The following is a 16,039-nucleotide window of genomic DNA, read 5'->3' on the forward strand; positions in this document are numbered from 1 at the left end:
ATTAGGGCCTTAAAAAAATGATTACTTAAGAATTTGAGCATTAAAGCCACTCGTCTGTTATGTATCTCATCGTTTCTCTACTTGTTGATCAGAGTTAAGTGTGGTAAATTGAGTTCTATTTTTAATCTGTGAGGTTAAATAATAAATTTATTTAATATTTAAACTGGGTATGAAACAGCCAATTCAGTGCTAATTTACTGTGGGCAGTTGGTTCTATTGAACTGAAGACAGAATCTGCATTCCTAAGTTGAACATGAATTTGAAATTTGTCCACGGTGTTAGGGATAAATTGATTTGAGCCATGTTTTAAGTATGGTCAGAATTTTTTGTGCACCGCGTACTTCATTATTTCCCCTCAGGTTGTAAAGGGAGGGACTTCAGTCTCCCTTGGTTGATCAGGTACATTTTTTGGTTTCCACTGTTGGGAGTTTATGGCACTTCTACTTTTCAAAGTAGAAAAAAACTGCTTCCAGGGTTTAACCAGTCTGGAAGTGTTCACAAATTTCTTCTACCATTGCAGGTAATTAAAGTGACTGCGCCTCTTCCATCTGTTCTCCGAACTCAGTATGAGACCGAATAAAACAACCTAGAATAGAAGCAGCACTACTTGGACACCGCGGACAGGTTACATTCAAGTTGCTGCAGAACAATACAAGTGCTTAAATGGCAAAAGCTTGCCTCCAAATTAATCCGTTGTATTAGTTGTTATGAAAAAGCATAGGGCCCCTTTGTTTTTCCACCTAGGATCCATCTATTTCATTATTGGAGACGAGATCATTTCAAGACTGAAACTCTTAAGTTATTTGGTAGAATAGAATAATTCTTTTTTCCTATAACAGTTGTCATAAAGCTAGGTTTTTGCTTGTTTTTAGAATTTTCTTGAATAAATGACTGGGGAACTGCTGCTTCTTCTTGAAGGATTTCTGTGAGAGAGAGTTATCAAAAGCAAGCAAAGCATCTGGGCAAAATGTCCAAGCTGGTTGTATGTAGCTACTCGTCCATAGCCTTCTTTTAAATAAAACTGTAATAAGCGGATGCACTTGGAGGGCGACAGCGTCTTCTGGAATGACAATGACTTTTTTGAGAATTTATTATTAGAAATTTGACGTTTATTTCATAAAAATATCCTTGTTCCCTTAAATTTCTCAAAAACATACACAAAAATGGCTGGCTACTATTAGTTCAACATTATAAATTTGTAAAACATTTTTAAAGAAATCATTTTAATGATATATATATATATATATATATATATATATATATATATATATAAAGAGAGAGATTGAGATCTATTTCAATATTATTATATACTAAAATTTTAGGCAACAAACGCTTCAGTAGCATGATGAAATCACATGCACTTTTTTGTTTTTATGTTGGCTTTACATGTTATCCCTGCGTCAGTAATTTCAGTGCATGGAACAGGGATCAAGATAGATTTTTTTTATATATAGTAAGAATGCTTGCACATGCGATGGCTCAAAAAAACGTAGAACCCACTTCTGGGAACGAGGATCAATGGTGAATTTGAAACCCGCGGAACTGTTTAACAATTGCCGACAAAGATAGGCTCAAACCATTTATCTTCCCTGCAGCTACAACACCAAAAAAGTATTAACAAAAAAAAAAAGCACAAAAATTGAAAATCAGTGTTGAATCAATTGGGTAACCAGAAACAGTTTCTCCCCTCGCCCCAATTTGCACAGATTATTTCTGTATTGCCCATCAAATACAACAAATACAAGAGTGCTGCTGCAAATATTACAAGCGCCTACATACAATTCCTTTCTGGGTCTTGTTTTGCTTTGTTAACCAACCAAAAAGACGGGTATGAGAAAACCGTCCACTGCCCTAAATCATTTTCATTTCATTGCAAAAGTTACAAAAACTATAATACACAATGGCGGCAAAAGAAAAGATACAACACTCTCACCGCTGAGGCTGAGGGCCCTTTCAAAGAATAAGGCCCTCTCTCAGACCCGCTATACCAACTACCTGCTGCCTATGTCCCCCACATTCTTCCCCCTCCACGATTCCTCCTCTCTCATCCCACTCCCAACCTGAACCTGCCCACTGTACTGGTCTGTCTTGTTGGCGTAGTGCATTTTAATGGCTGCCACCGGGTCTGAGACCGATACGCCAGTGCCGGCTCCCACAAGAATCCCCCCTCCCCTCCCTAAAACATTCATTCCAACCATTCCCCCCATCGTCTGTTGCTGCAAGCTTGACACTGCTTCAAACCCTTTTCGCCTTTGCACCTCCGGGTAGATTTCTTGCTTCTCCTTCAAATCTACTGCAAAAGGCGGTGGCACCTTAGTACCATCTCGGCTCCTGTACATCTGAAAATCCGCCACTCCATTGCTGCTACTCATTTCTCTTGTTGGAAAAACAGTCACACCATTCAAATTGTGTTCTGTACCCTTTACAAGGGCCTGCAACGGCTGTTGCTGCTGCTCCATTTTGGATACAGATGCTGGATAACTCCCAAATGCTGCAGGATATTTAGCCAGCAAGATTGAAGAATCAGGCAAAGCTGAAAACCCAGTTTGTATTCTATTCCCATCCCAGAATCCATAACTCATGGGAAGATTCTCAAGGCATAGATAATTGTTCCGGTCAATTCTTGAGGGAATGGAACTTCCCTCCACATTGTGATGACCATTGAACTTTAAGTTAAAAGGCTTGCTGATTGCCTTAGGCTGATGATGAACCACCTTATCATCAGTATCTTGGGTGCTAGCATTCGTTTTCTGCAAAGATGATGGGTGACTGAGAATCTGGCCAAACAGTTTTACATCACCATTCCGGCTTGGTTTCTCTGCATCAGACGAACTCTGTGCATGTGCCCTTGAATGGTCACCACTATGTTCTAAGTTTTGGGACAGCAGCTGCAGCTCAGCAGCTGAACTCTGATCTTTCACACTGCTACACCTATGAAGATAACCACAATCCTGTCCCAAATAACCAGATTGAAAATTCCCATCAACCTTCAGTGAGCCTTGAAATGCAGAAGACCTTGTGGCACCAAGGTCCTCCGTCACCTCTTTCTTCATTGGCAAAGGGAATGGATAACCCCCAAGAATATGGGAAGATTCAACATGGCTCACTGAAGGATGTTCTGATGTATGATGCTGATGGCCGTCTACAGCAAATGACATTTTACACAGCTTTTCCCCCATCTCCTCAAAATCAAATGTTGATGATGATGATGATAAATCTTGGTTAATTCTCTCATAGTGAACGGTCACAGGATCATGTGACACTGAATTTTCAGTTAAAAGAGATGTGCCCCGCTGCAATGAGACAACAGGAGGCTTGTGGGTATGATCCAACTCTGAAGAAACTATCAGCTGGCACTCTGGGTCAAAATTGAACCCACTAGAGCTTGATTTCACAGCCAGGTGAGAAGTATCTTCAGCTGCATCTAAATTTTGCGAGGGGCTATATAGGCCAGTTTGGCCACTTGTGTCAGCATCACATTTTTTATTTTCATCTTGTCCATCATCCACACTATTTTTCAGCAACAAAAATTTCTCACCCTCGGATTCATTTCCAAGTCCCTTAACAGACACATCAGCAACTAAAGATTCAGTCTCCAACACAGCATTTAATCCAGATGGGGTAGAGCCAACTGCCTCTTCAGCCAATGGTGATTCTACCCCAGAATCACATTGTCCGATCACTTCATTTCTTCTAGCTTCAACATCATCTGACAGAATTGCATTCTGCTGGACAAGCAATGGCACAGATTCACTAACACCTCCATTTTCTATATTACCATCAAGTATCTGATTGGGCTCGTCCTCTGCCTGACATTCATCAGGAACAAACTTCTCTATAGCCACGGCATCTTGAAGATTCACTTTCTCAGGGCAACTCTTTTCCACAGAACTGTTCAGGTCAGTTTGCAAGTCCATTCTCCCTCCAGGAACAGATTCTTCGTGGTTTATGCACAAAACATAACGGGGCAAATCCACATCCAATTTACTACTGCAGATAGCGGAACCTGTTTCCACAACACAAGCATCGTCGGTATCACTCCCACCTCCACTGCCATCATTACTCGACGGTGTTCCTCCATTGCCACCAACAGGATGGGCCAAATCCAGTCCAAGGCACTTGCGTGCCTTACTAAAGAAGACCTTGCACTGGTCCCTGGACTTTGTTCTGACACATTGTGAAATCATTGCAAAATCCTTCCCATAAGATGACATGGCTTGTATAAATATAGACTTCTCGTCATCTGTCCAATCAGAAGAATCCATCTCCCCACAGCTCTCATCTGAACAAGTCTCGTCATCAACACATGTAACCTCAGGTGTCAATGGCCGTTTGGTTACTGCACCCACTTTTTGGCACTTCCACTCCTGGTAACTCTCTCCAGGGTCAACAGAACTTGTAATACAAGAACTCATTGCCTCTGACGATAACGAACCACATATACCCGCCAAAACATCAGCAGCCACAGTTTCCCTATCATTCACAATAGTATCAAAATTGCTACACTTTTCTGAACTGTCATCATCACCACGTGACATTTTATAATCACTGAACCTACCAGCCACTAACCTTTCTGAACAACTTTGCCGGTAATCTGTGTTCTCATCAGCATGAGCTGCAAAAACCGAGGCAGCCCCCAACACATCAAGAGAAGCAGCATTTGATTCCCGATTCCATTTTTTCCCTGATGTCACTAGATAGGTATTAGTAGGCAAAGACTTCCTCTGTTTTCTACACTCCAGCTTCTTCCTTGTTTTCTCAAAAAAATCAGATTTGTGGTTTTTGTAGTAGAACTCTATGCAATCTGCAGTTGTCTTGTGGTCAAGAAAAGAAGCAATTTTCCTGAAATCTTTCCCGAAAGTAGCCAGCTTATCCATGAAAATTTCCTTCTCCTCTGGAGTCCAAGGGTTGATCATAACTCTTTCCTTCTCAACAGCACAGGGATCTTCCACTAATCCATTACTGGAAATAAACCTAGACACCATCTTCTCCTTCTTGTCCAAGATCAAGGCCGGCATCTTCAAAGTGTTTCTGTGAAGCTTAACCTGGGAATCTGCAAGCAACTTACTTGCAAAATTAATTATCTCCGTGGTAGGGACAAGGCTAAAATTCCCTGCAGTAAAAATCACATTTAGGGGGAAAAGCAAAATGAGTCAACAATGAGAAGTCTGCATATTTCGCATCATTTCCCAAAATTAGAAAAGGTGCAAGCCAATTGTTTAAACTTAGAAACCTTAAAAATTATATAAGGGGTAAAAAAAAAAAAGAAGAGGGTAATAATAAACCAACATCCACTTACAAAAAGGGAAAAAGGCTGCAAAATCAACACAAATGTTTAAAATGTGGAAGAAGCAACCAGTCCAATATTCCTCATTATAAAAATAGAAGTGCCTCATTGAAGCATAAACAATTTCAAACCAAGGAAATTTTTTGAACTACCAGTGACAATTGATACTTCTCCACTCTGCATCTTCCAACAAACATAAAAGAAATCGTATGAACATGTTTTTATGAGATCCGCCATTTAACTTTCATGGTATAAGATATGATTAATCAATCCAATAATGAGAGTAACACCAAGCTACACTTAAAACCACCATTGAATCCAGTGATCCAGTGTCAAAAGAAAAAAAATTATCAGAACAAAAATATCAATTTAACATATTCCCACACCCAAATACTAGTTTGCATGCAATGCCTTAAGACTGCTTCATTTCCTTAATAGTCACATAAATCCTCTACAAATTAACAGATTCACCACTAAACATATCAAAGTTACAAATCTTCCACAATGCAAATTTGGATACCTTTCTCAAGGAAAAAAAACCGTCCCATAAAAATTAGAGCATAAGACACTGCCCTCTCCTCAGGTTTGATAAAAAGACAGAAACCTCCCCTAGAAGGTCTCAAAAATTCCATATACCTCCCTTGACATTAATTTTTGGGACACTTACATCATTTTTGTGTCTTTTTAACAAACCTTAAGGGAGATTTGTGGAATTCTTGAAACCTCATGAGAGGTCCTTGGAATTCTTGAAGCCAAAGAGGAGATCAGTATCTTTTTGCCAAACCTGCAGGTAAATTAGTGTCTTTTGCCCTAAAAATTATATTTTTTGTGTTGAATTTTGCTTAAATGATTTCCTTGTATCAAACAAGTTGCCCAGCATTGTCACCATCCATGCATCAGCTACATCACAAAGCGCTTAGCAGAACAGGGCCATGCTCTACACTATAAACACTTGACATGCGATACCATTAGAGAGAGCGAGTTTGGCACGATCGAGTTTTGCAAGATTAGAAACTAGACTGAATGGAATATACTGACCTATGTTCCATCTACCCTTCAAAGAGGATAGGGTATTGCTACTCTATGCTATATATTGTGGGGCAAAATAGATAGGATTAGCCCAACAATGAATGAAAAAATGAATGCCAAAAGTAGGAGCTCAATTTTTTTAGAACTGCATCAACAAACTACTCCCCTTTTGAGTTTTGACCCTTCAGCTAATTCCATAACCCACAGAGCCCAGTACAATTCAAAAGGAAAGAATAAAAAATAGCTGCTGCCAGTAACATTAAAAATAAATAAAACCCCTGAAAAAATTCAGAAAACAGATTTTTGGAAAGGTGCATGGCAGAAGACTGCGTAGGGAAAGAATAAATTAAACTAACTGTTGCTGCACCACAGAAGACTAGTATTGCCTGAAAGAAAGCAATGCAATCCAAACCATTCCTTGCCAGAGATCAAAGCCCATCTGAGCCCTTGATGGACCACCATATTCAACATAGACATTTTAAGCATAGGTTCATGAAAATAGGATGTATCTAAAAACTTTCTTTGCTTGTATTTTTTTCAATCATTATAGGCTATGTGTGATTACGTATTTAACTATTGCAAGTGTGCACAGGCGTCTGCATGTGTGAGGAAGTTATCTTGTGGAAGTGTGGGACAGTTAGTTGGCATTTGAATCTAATTATAGTTTCAGAATATGAAGCGCAGATAAAGAAGCAGTTAATTCAAAATCAAGGTTGCCTTCTGGGGTTTCAATTTCCTTTGTCTTGCTTATCCCTCACCAACGTCCAGCACTTCTCCCTTCTTCCTATTCTTTCATCTTCCCAATCTCTTTCTTCCTGTCTCCTCTCCTTTCTCCTTGCTGTCCAGTGCCAGCTCTTCCTATGCGCACACGCACTGGGGTGTGACAGATCGAGCTGGAGAAGACAATCAAAGGTGACATCGAAGAAGAACAGATCTTACTAAAGACAAAGATCTCTTTCAAAAGAGGGGGGGAGGACAAAGGGTGCTGGATTTTTTTTTTTTTCTTTTTCCTTTTCCCCCCTTCTGTTAGCTGGCAGACATTAGCCATTCGTTAACACCCCCCACCCTTCCCCAAAAAAAAAAAACCAGCCAGCTCTATATCAAGACAACTGTTTAAGGACCCTCCCTTATCCTATCCTGTTCCTCTGCAATGAATTTGTTTCAGTCGCTAAGTTTCACAGGACAGGACTCAACACACAATGATAGCTATCCTGCCCCATGCTTGGATTGCAATCTATAAAGGACAGGCTAATTATTCAAACGATCAAAATAACCTCAATGAAAAGCACAATATTACACAGAAAAGAGATAACAAAGGCCAGTGCATTTTTTAATTGCTTGGCCACTCCTAGCCTATGGGAAGGGACCAGCCAGCCTTAAAACATGTGAATGGGCTAAGCCAGTCCCTCTTGGCTAATCCTACCCCACATTTTTGTTGCACCAAAGGTAGGCTATCGAAGCCACCCAAAAATCAATAAATAAATAAATGCACCCTTGGCACACCAAAGACCAAACATGGGCTAATGAAAATAAGGCCTATCCTATCTTGGGCTGCAAAACATATGCACCGTTAGGATATTGTCCAAAATAAAGGATTAGTTGCAAGCCAAGAACTTCTCCAAGGAACTTGTCACTAATGAATGTGAAACATTCTATTTTAAATTTGAATAAACAAGTAATTAGATGGTACGACCCCACTAAGATCCAGGGGTAGAGACTCAACAACGAAGATGCATCCCCCCCCTTGCATGTGTCCTAAAGTACTTTTTTTTAGAAATGAAACCTTTTAAAAAATGAGGAAAGGCAAATAAAAAACATGGCCACCCTATTTATAATTCAACTTTTCTAGAAGCATTACGTGTGAAAAGTGAAGAAAGATTGTCTTTTTAGTATATAGAAAGAGCACCAATTTTTTACTTCTGTAGTCATTAATACATACAGAACACAGCAAAATTTAGGGAAGAACTGAAACATAGATAAAAGGGCATATAAACCAGGTTCCCTCACATTCTGATAACCATGCCAACAGACATCAAAAACATTTTTTTTCTGGTATGAAATCGAATGAAATGCAGAACAGAAATACAGCAAGGGCGAACACTCAGGCATTCCAATAACGAATGCAACATAGTTGAAATTTTACGATCGATAGAAATAAAAACCACAGCAATATATTAAAAGGTGCGAATAAAAACCTTACCAGGTGAATAAAACCGAGAACGAATAGAGGAGCGATACTTCTGATACCCACTCTGTGACGTCCGTGAGCTCAACTCAAACTTTTTCTGAGACTTTGCACGATATTTTCTTATAGACAGCAACCGCATATCTTCCTTCCACAGGTGCAAAAAGGCTCGGAATTTAAGGGTAATAACCCTCTCCTTGAATCTTAAGAACCGCTTCCTCATTGCAAACTTCTCTTTAATCAATGATTCATTTTGTGCGTTGGAAGCTTCAGAAATATTGAACTGGCTGTGATCTTTGGGGAATAGCTTATTAAATATTTCAGATGAACTAGTTGCAATATTTTTATTATATGTCAATATATCACATAAAGCATCTTCTCCATCTGTACATATACCGACATCACAGGAATTAGGAGCAGCACTGATGCTGTCTGTGAACTTATTAGCATCCTCACAAACAGATATATCGATTCTTTGATCCATGCAATGAGAAACTGTGCATTTCACTTCTGCTTCTAGTCCAGTTACACCCAACCCCCTAGAACATTCTGTGTTGTTCACTGTGTCATATGGAGAGGTTGCATTCTTCAAAGGTAACTGTTCAACAAATTTAGAAGTAGCAGTACCAGGACTATCCACATCATCATCCTTAATCTCAGCATGAGCTTCTTCCAAAGCACCATTACAATCATCAATTTTTTCAACACCTATATCCCCAGAAGAAATTAGCAAGGGAGTAGGTGTAGAGATCATATTGGAGGTAGCAACTCTTTCATCACATGATTTCGTGCTGCCCTCAGCTGGCAAATAGCTGGATGCTTCTGGACAAGGGCAAATGGTTCTAGATTCAGATTTCAATGACTTGAGTTCATTTTCAAGTTGATCAATTTCAGATTCAGTCACCTCCAAGGCCTTCAAAATACCCCCTTTCCATATCAGCAGCTTATTCATTGCAGTTGATCTCACAAAACTAGAATCAACTGAACTCTGATCATCAGGTTGTAACATTTCAATAAGTGAAGAACTCAAATTAGCAATTGTATTAAGCTCCAAATTCTCCAAATTAATAGGGAAATGCTCTGGACGAGGCTGCGAGACAGGATCTGGTGAACCACTTAAATTACTAGTATCATTACCAACACTCACTCCTTTGACAAATAATTTGTCTTCCAAGCCTGTTACAAAAAACATCCGTTTTCAAAGGCAAGAAAAAAAACTTTTAAAAGTCAAATCATCAAAAAGGGAAAACAATTAAATCTCTAAAGGAAAAAAGTTGTAATTTTGGAACGCATAATTTTTCTTTATTTAAAGGGATCTCAAATGCTATCACTTCACCATAATAGCGTATAAAGTCAAAAACAAACCTAGCAAAACAAGTAACCCTACAACCAAGACACTGAAGATTGATACAAAAAAACAAACACACAAAACAAATGAAGTGACAAGCCAAAATGCAACAATAATAGTACTAAAGGAACCTCTGAAAGTTAAAGTCTCAAGTTAAAAAGGCTTGGTGCAGCAGCAAATCATGACATGGACCCAGACTTCACTTTTTACTGATCATGAGGAGAAATAAATAAAACATTACACTAAAAAGGAGAAGTCTGAAATTTTGTATGTTTTTCATTTCTTTGTAAAACTCCTAAACATATACTGTTCAGAAAAAATCTTGCTCGCATGAATAAGTGATTCCACAGCACCATTAGGAACAGTAAACAAAGAGCACAAAAGCTAGATATACAGGTTATAAATTTTCAAGCAATTTAAACCAACCCATCCCCCACCAAGAGAGAGGGAGAGTGAGAGACATTTTACACATGTTTTTTTTAGTAAAGTGATCAACATTTTACACAAATATGCGCTTTCAATCATTGGATGAAGAAGCTAAGAGTATATCTCTATTACACTAGCCTTGGGCATGCTCCATGGCTTTCTATTTCTAAAAATTTATTTTAAATTATAAAGAAAATAACCAAGGGTTAAAGAATACAATGTATTTTGGGATAAGTGTAGTTTCAGGGGTATTTTGGGATAATTATGAGTAATTGTAGGAATAAATTTGACATAATAATGACATTTTTGGGAAAGCTATGGGTGGTTACAAAGGTATCTTGGGATAATTATGGGTAGTTATAGATAAATTTGACATTTTTGATAGAAGACACCAAAGGGGGGATCCCCTCTATAGCATTAGAGTAGATAAAAGGAAACAAGAACAAGTTTCAATATGTGGTTTTCCCATATTACTCCAAAAAATAATCCTTCTTTCACAGATTCATAGTTAAAAAATAAAATTTTCAAAATAATAAGTAAATTAGTAAGTTGATAAATTTATAAATAATTATACGAGTACATATTTCTCCTATTTTTCCCACATTCCTCCTGCACATGAGCAGTGGAACACATTTATGATGTGTGCATGAAGCTAGTTTGAACAAAACGAAAAAGCAATTTTTTCTTATTCATGAAGTGCACTGAAATCGACAGAATCAAAAAGCAGAATCAGAATAATGTGGCATAAACATGTTTCCCATGCCAAAGGCCCAAATAAATGCAACTTGAACTTACTGTGGAAGAAAAAATTTAACTATATGAGTCAGAATGACATACTAACATCAATAACCAACACAGATGCCAGGTACCAAACAATGTAACCTCAACCAGTGTAAAACCAGAACAGTCATGATGCACAATATGTATACCAAAAAGGATATCTTTCTAGCACTGATGTGTTCTTGTTACACACATGGTACAAGCTAGTAGCATTAAATATTGGTACAACGAGCCAGCAACTGACAACATGGTAATGGAAAGCTGTTTAAATGGAACAGAAATTATCTTGGAAGAACTTTTTGGAATAATGAAAAATAGCCAAATTACATCACAACCAATGTTTTAAAAGGCGAAGGCACAAGGCAATGCGTTTTAACCCTTAAGAGGCAAGGCAGAAGCCTTAAGCATTGGAGCGTATGCATTTTGAGAATTTGTCTTTAAGATAAAAATATGTAAATAAATTATATATATTTAAAAATTAAAAAAAATTAAGGGGTCATTTGGTATCACAGTCAAAAATTAGAGAAACAAAAAATCAGAAACGGAAACTAAAAACTAGAAACCAAAAACTTGTTTGGTTAACATTTACAAACTAATACAAATTAAAAACTTAATTAAAAATGCTCATTTTCATCTTTAAATCAAATAATATTATAAAAATATGATTAAAATAATAAAATTACAAATAATACACATTAAAAAATTAATATAATAAAAATATAATTTATTATAATTATTTTACTTAATTGTTTTACTACCAAAATTTACTTTACAATAAAAATTTTATTGGACATGACAATTGGAAAATAGTAAAAGAATTTTGTAATTGGCTTTATTATTATTTTTTGAAATTTATGTATATTTTTATTTTAATTATATTTAAAATCATATGATCATTTAATTTTAATTTTAATTTAAAATTTTATAAAATGAATAGTTTAATCCAAAAATACTATTTCTCGATATTAAAATTTTTGGCAACAAGTTACCAACACAACTGAAAACCATAAAATCTAGTTTTCTAATTTTTTGCAAACAGCTAAGAACCAGCAACAAAAAGAGAAAACAGACAATATAAAAAATAAAAAATAAAAAACACGTTTTTACAATATGTTTCTTCACTGTGGAGAACCAAAAACAAAAAACAAAAAATAGCAACAATACGAAACAGACCCCAAGTAAACCACGAAGATAATGTAAAAAAATAAAAATTATATATACTTTGGAAACTACTTGTTGGCCATTCAAAAATTGCTAACTTGAATACATGAAATAAATCATGACAAGATATAGCTAGACTATTACAAAGTTCAAGCTATTTCCATGATCTGGGATACAACTCTTAAGTTATTTTAAAAAGGTTGAGGTTCGAGAGTTTTAGAAATCAAAGCATATTATGATATTCCTTTTATACAAACCTATAGTTAAAATTTTCTAACCAATTCTAACTTGAGAATCACACATAAAATGCATAAGCCTCGACTAAAAAGATGCAAAAGACATGCATTTTGTTAAAACACGCAAGTCTCAACATGTAATGTGTTGACTTTTTTGGAATTTGGTATTTTAGATTGAGCCTCAACGCATTTTAGGCATGCCTAACCTTGAGGCAAGCCTCGATTGAGTCTTTTAAAACACTGATCGCAACCATACATGTCTACTTCCTGGAAACCATTCCTATTATCATTCCCATAGTGAACAGCCAACATATGAAGAATACATTGCCTCCTTGACCTCATTCACCATGGTGGTTCATGAAGAATAGAACTTCAATAACCATTAGATTATTCTTACCAAATAAATTTGATCATCACATCAACAGTTAACAATATATTAAAGAATATGGAAAAAAATCCCAAACAAACCCTGAGAGTAACATATAGATGAGTTAAGTATTAATCCTCATTAATTTGAGTGTAAGATAGATAATGGCTTATTGCCAAATTACTTTTCAGTCTAAAAGTAGCCTAAAATGAAGAGGGGAAAAAATGCATCTAAACTCAAAAGCCCCTAATCTTAAAAATTATCAGACTGCATGCACTCTTTTAACTATTTTGTAAGATAATCTCCAATATTGTTACAATATGTGTGATTCAACCTCGAAATACTGTATTAAACCATGAACTAACACTACTCTCTCTATGCTACTCATACACAGACGAAGTCTCAGATACAAATAATATCAAGCCTCAGGCCTTGCTCATCTCCTGGTCTTCTATCATCCAATAGAAGTTCCCAAGTTCCCAACTTAGGGGGTGTCATAGTCCCATCCAGAAAAAGGAGACCTGATTTGCCACTTGGCAACACTATATTTTTCAAACAAAACCCTATTTTTTTTTATAATCCCCTAATTAATATTGCTATAGATTGTGCAAGATAGAAAAAAATCATGCAAACAACTCACACTAAGGCTTTGCAAGCCATTGTTGAAGAAGCCTAATAATATGAATTTTATGTTATCATGGAAAATAATTGAAGTTCAACATTGAGAATTATGTAATTATACTAACTGTACAATCATTCTCAAAATATTTAACCACGAGATAAAGACACAAAATCATAAAAAAATACAACTAAAAACTTCCTTGTTTACCTGGCGAGGAACTACAAGCAACAGATGATGGGGTGGCAGGTGATGCACAGTCCGAGAATCCAGTAACTCGAGGGCTTTTTTCAGCAAAACTTGAACCTAGAGAATGTAAGGATTCTGCATTTTTGTTTGCACTTTCATCAAGGCCTTCGACTTTCTTCTTCTCATACTTTGCCAGCCCCTCACCCCATCCAAGGCGCTGCTTCTTCCTTGAGGATGCCTCTTCCAAGGGTGCAACACATGTTGCACATGGAAGAGCATCCCCGGAAGGAGACTGAACTGGAGTCACACTCCTGGGCTGCATGTCCACTTTTGCCTCTTGGGAATCTACCCCAATGCTCTTTGAACTGCTGGAGTGGCTGAAGCCAGAACCACGGGATGACAAGCTTCCAGAACGAATCCATTTAAGAGGCCTCCAATTTGAGCCCAGCGAATTCTCTCGGTCATATCTCTGGCCTGTGCCCAAGCCATTGATTGCACCTGTCTTATCATGCTGATCTTTGAAGTGAAGTTGATCCCATGTGTTTCCAAAGTCAGAATGAGGATGAGAGGTATACCCTAGCATATCATCAACTGACCTCTGATCATTTACATCGAGCTGCCTGCCTGCTGCATTAGGTGATGTAACTGTGGTTTCCCAAGAGTGCCCTTTCCACTCATTCTGGCTTAACAGACCACCTCTATTTTCCCTGCTATTCCTGCTGTACTTTCCATCTCCACGGGACATGGACGATCGAAAGCTTTCCTCTTCAAGCATTTTATCACCTGATCGAGACTGCATATACCCATGACCAGATTCCTCAGAAAACAGGTGCCAACCACCCTGCTTACTATGACCTTCAGCAAGAAATATTTAAACAAAAACAAAAAACAAAATCCCAATAATCAAAACAAGCAAAGCAAAATATATAGATAAATTTGGAATAAAAGGGGGACAAGTGTTCAAGGAAAATCTACATTGTCGAACCCACTTAATTGCCTAGAACTAATGGAAAAGGAAAAGAAAGGAAAACTAAGAATCTTACAAGTTACAACTGCCACGGCAACCCTAACAAGCTTTGTAAACTACCAAGATTTTCACATCTTTTCTTTTCCCGTATTTTATTGGCAATTGAATGTGGAATACATAATCAAACACATACAGGAAATCTCAGATCTAAACAATAACCACGCAAAAAGTAGCAACAAAATGCAAATGATAGCAATAACAATATAAATAATAAATTACAGAGAGTAACAAATCAGATCCGTGCCCCAAAAAAAAAAAAAAAAGAGTAGAGAAGGGAAACCAGACTGAAGCGTCGAGGCAAAAAAAGGCTTAGAAATCAAACCCCTCAGAATCCAAAAGCACTAGCTGGTGGTTTTCTATACACACACACACACACACATACACATACACACACATATATATAGAGAGAGAAAGAGAGAGGAAAGGTGGCGGAGGGAGGGAGAAGGAGCCAGTAACCATAACCCTAGAATCATCATCGCTAAAGAAACCCTAGATTTTGGAACCTCTACAGACAGTCGTTCGGACACAAAAGAAACCACAGAAAAAATAAAAAAGAATGAGACTAAGAAGGAGGCAAATAAAAAAACTACTCACCGTAAGGCCTGCGGAAATCGACGGATCCCCAGCGAACGAAGTCGCGGGGCCCGTGATGCAGCGGCGGCTCCCTCCACCTCGCCACCGAGCCTAGAGAAGCGGACTCCGACCTCTCCTGCTTCCTCTCCTTGTACAACTCCTTCCGATCCCAAGGCAGTGGCTCCGGCGGCATGAAAATCGACGGCCAATAGCATGGGCAGACAAACCACACACAGAGGCACAAAGAGAGACGCAGCCGCGTCAACAATCCAAACTAGGGTTTGAGTATCACGGAGATGAATCAAGATTTCTAGGGTTTCCAGAAAACCAATCGACACATGGATTTTCCTGTGCCCTAAATCCTCCACATGTGATGACAAGCCGTCGTAGATAAGGATTGATTTCTCATCTCCAGCCTCCTCTTGTTATCTTCTTCGTCTTCTCCGCAAATATTCTGTTCCCCTCTGGGAGTTGCCTCTTTCAGGGCAATGGAAAATCTGCCTGCCAACGGAGCGAGAAAGAGAAAGCCAGAACGTGAGGCGATAAGGAACAAAGGAAGCCTACACTACTTTGAGAGAGAGAAGGATGGTATCTCAACGGCGCCATTAAATCCGAATTAAATTCTCTCTCGCGTCCGCAAAAAATTTTATAATTAATTTTTTTAATAAAATAATTTTGTAGAGCTTTACTCCTCCCCCCACTTTTTTTTTTTTTTTCTTTTCTCCACTATTCGCGACTTTTTCTTTTTTCCTGCTGCCCCTTATGTCCTCGTCGTTATTCCGACAATGCCCTTTACTCTGTTCAGCATTTAC

The 16,039-nt window shown here is 37.8% G+C and overlaps 2 protein-coding genes across 5 annotated transcripts in view; one reads left to right on the top strand and one right to left on the bottom strand.

Moving 5' to 3' along the window:
- LOC131165617 (RNA pseudouridine synthase 5) overlaps positions 1-1,123 on the top strand; it is a 93,214-nt gene extending 92,091 nt beyond the window's left edge. For 2 of the 3 annotated variants that reach the window (XM_058123562.1, XM_058123563.1), the window contains exon 14: positions 521-1,123. In XM_058123562.1, the coding sequence (XP_057979545.1) occupies positions 521-580 (60 nt within the window). In that variant the 3' untranslated portion in view covers positions 581-1,123. The remainder of the gene's footprint in view (positions 1-520) is intronic. The other variant, XM_058123564.1, reaches the window with a different exon arrangement.
- Positions 1,124-1,831: 708 nt separating this feature from the next.
- LOC131165618 (uncharacterized) lies at positions 1,832-15,961 on the bottom strand. Of its 2 annotated transcripts, none has more exons than XM_058123565.1 (4): positions 15,249-15,961; positions 13,649-14,482; positions 8,517-9,677; positions 1,832-5,113 (listed from the first exon to the last, which is right to left on the bottom strand). In XM_058123565.1, exons 1-4 carry the CDS (start codon positions 15,418-15,420, stop codon positions 1,992-1,994), a joined length of 5,289 nt encoding a protein of 1,762 aa, XP_057979548.1. In that variant the 5' UTR covers positions 15,421-15,961; the 3' UTR covers positions 1,832-1,991. The 2 variants fall into 2 exon arrangements, with proteins under 2 accessions (XP_057979548.1, XP_057979549.1); XM_058123566.1 differs by having other exon boundaries at positions 1,832-5,053; positions 15,249-15,823.
- Between the last annotated feature and the right edge of the window lie 78 nt (positions 15,962-16,039).

This window comes from Malania oleifera, chromosome 10, assembly GCF_029873635.1.
Source record: "Malania oleifera isolate guangnan ecotype guangnan chromosome 10, ASM2987363v1, whole genome shotgun sequence".
In the NCBI taxonomy this organism is placed as follows: domain Eukaryota; kingdom Viridiplantae; phylum Streptophyta; class Magnoliopsida; order Santalales; family Ximeniaceae; genus Malania; species Malania oleifera.

Excerpts from the sequence above, each read along its gene's own strand:
- LOC131165618 (XM_058123565.1), bottom strand. The coding sequence starts at position 15,420 with ATGCCGCCGGAGCCACTGCCTTGGGATCGGAAGGAGTTGTACAAGGAG. Across the intron at positions 14,483-15,248 it reads CGATTTCCGCAGGCCTTACG|GTCATAGTAAGCAGGGTGGT; the intron begins GTGAGTAGTTTT and ends TTCTTGCTGAAG. Across the intron at positions 5,114-8,516 it reads TTCTCGGTTTTATTCACCTG|GGAATTTTAGCCTTGTCCCT; the intron begins GTAAGGTTTTTA and ends TTTTTACTGCAG.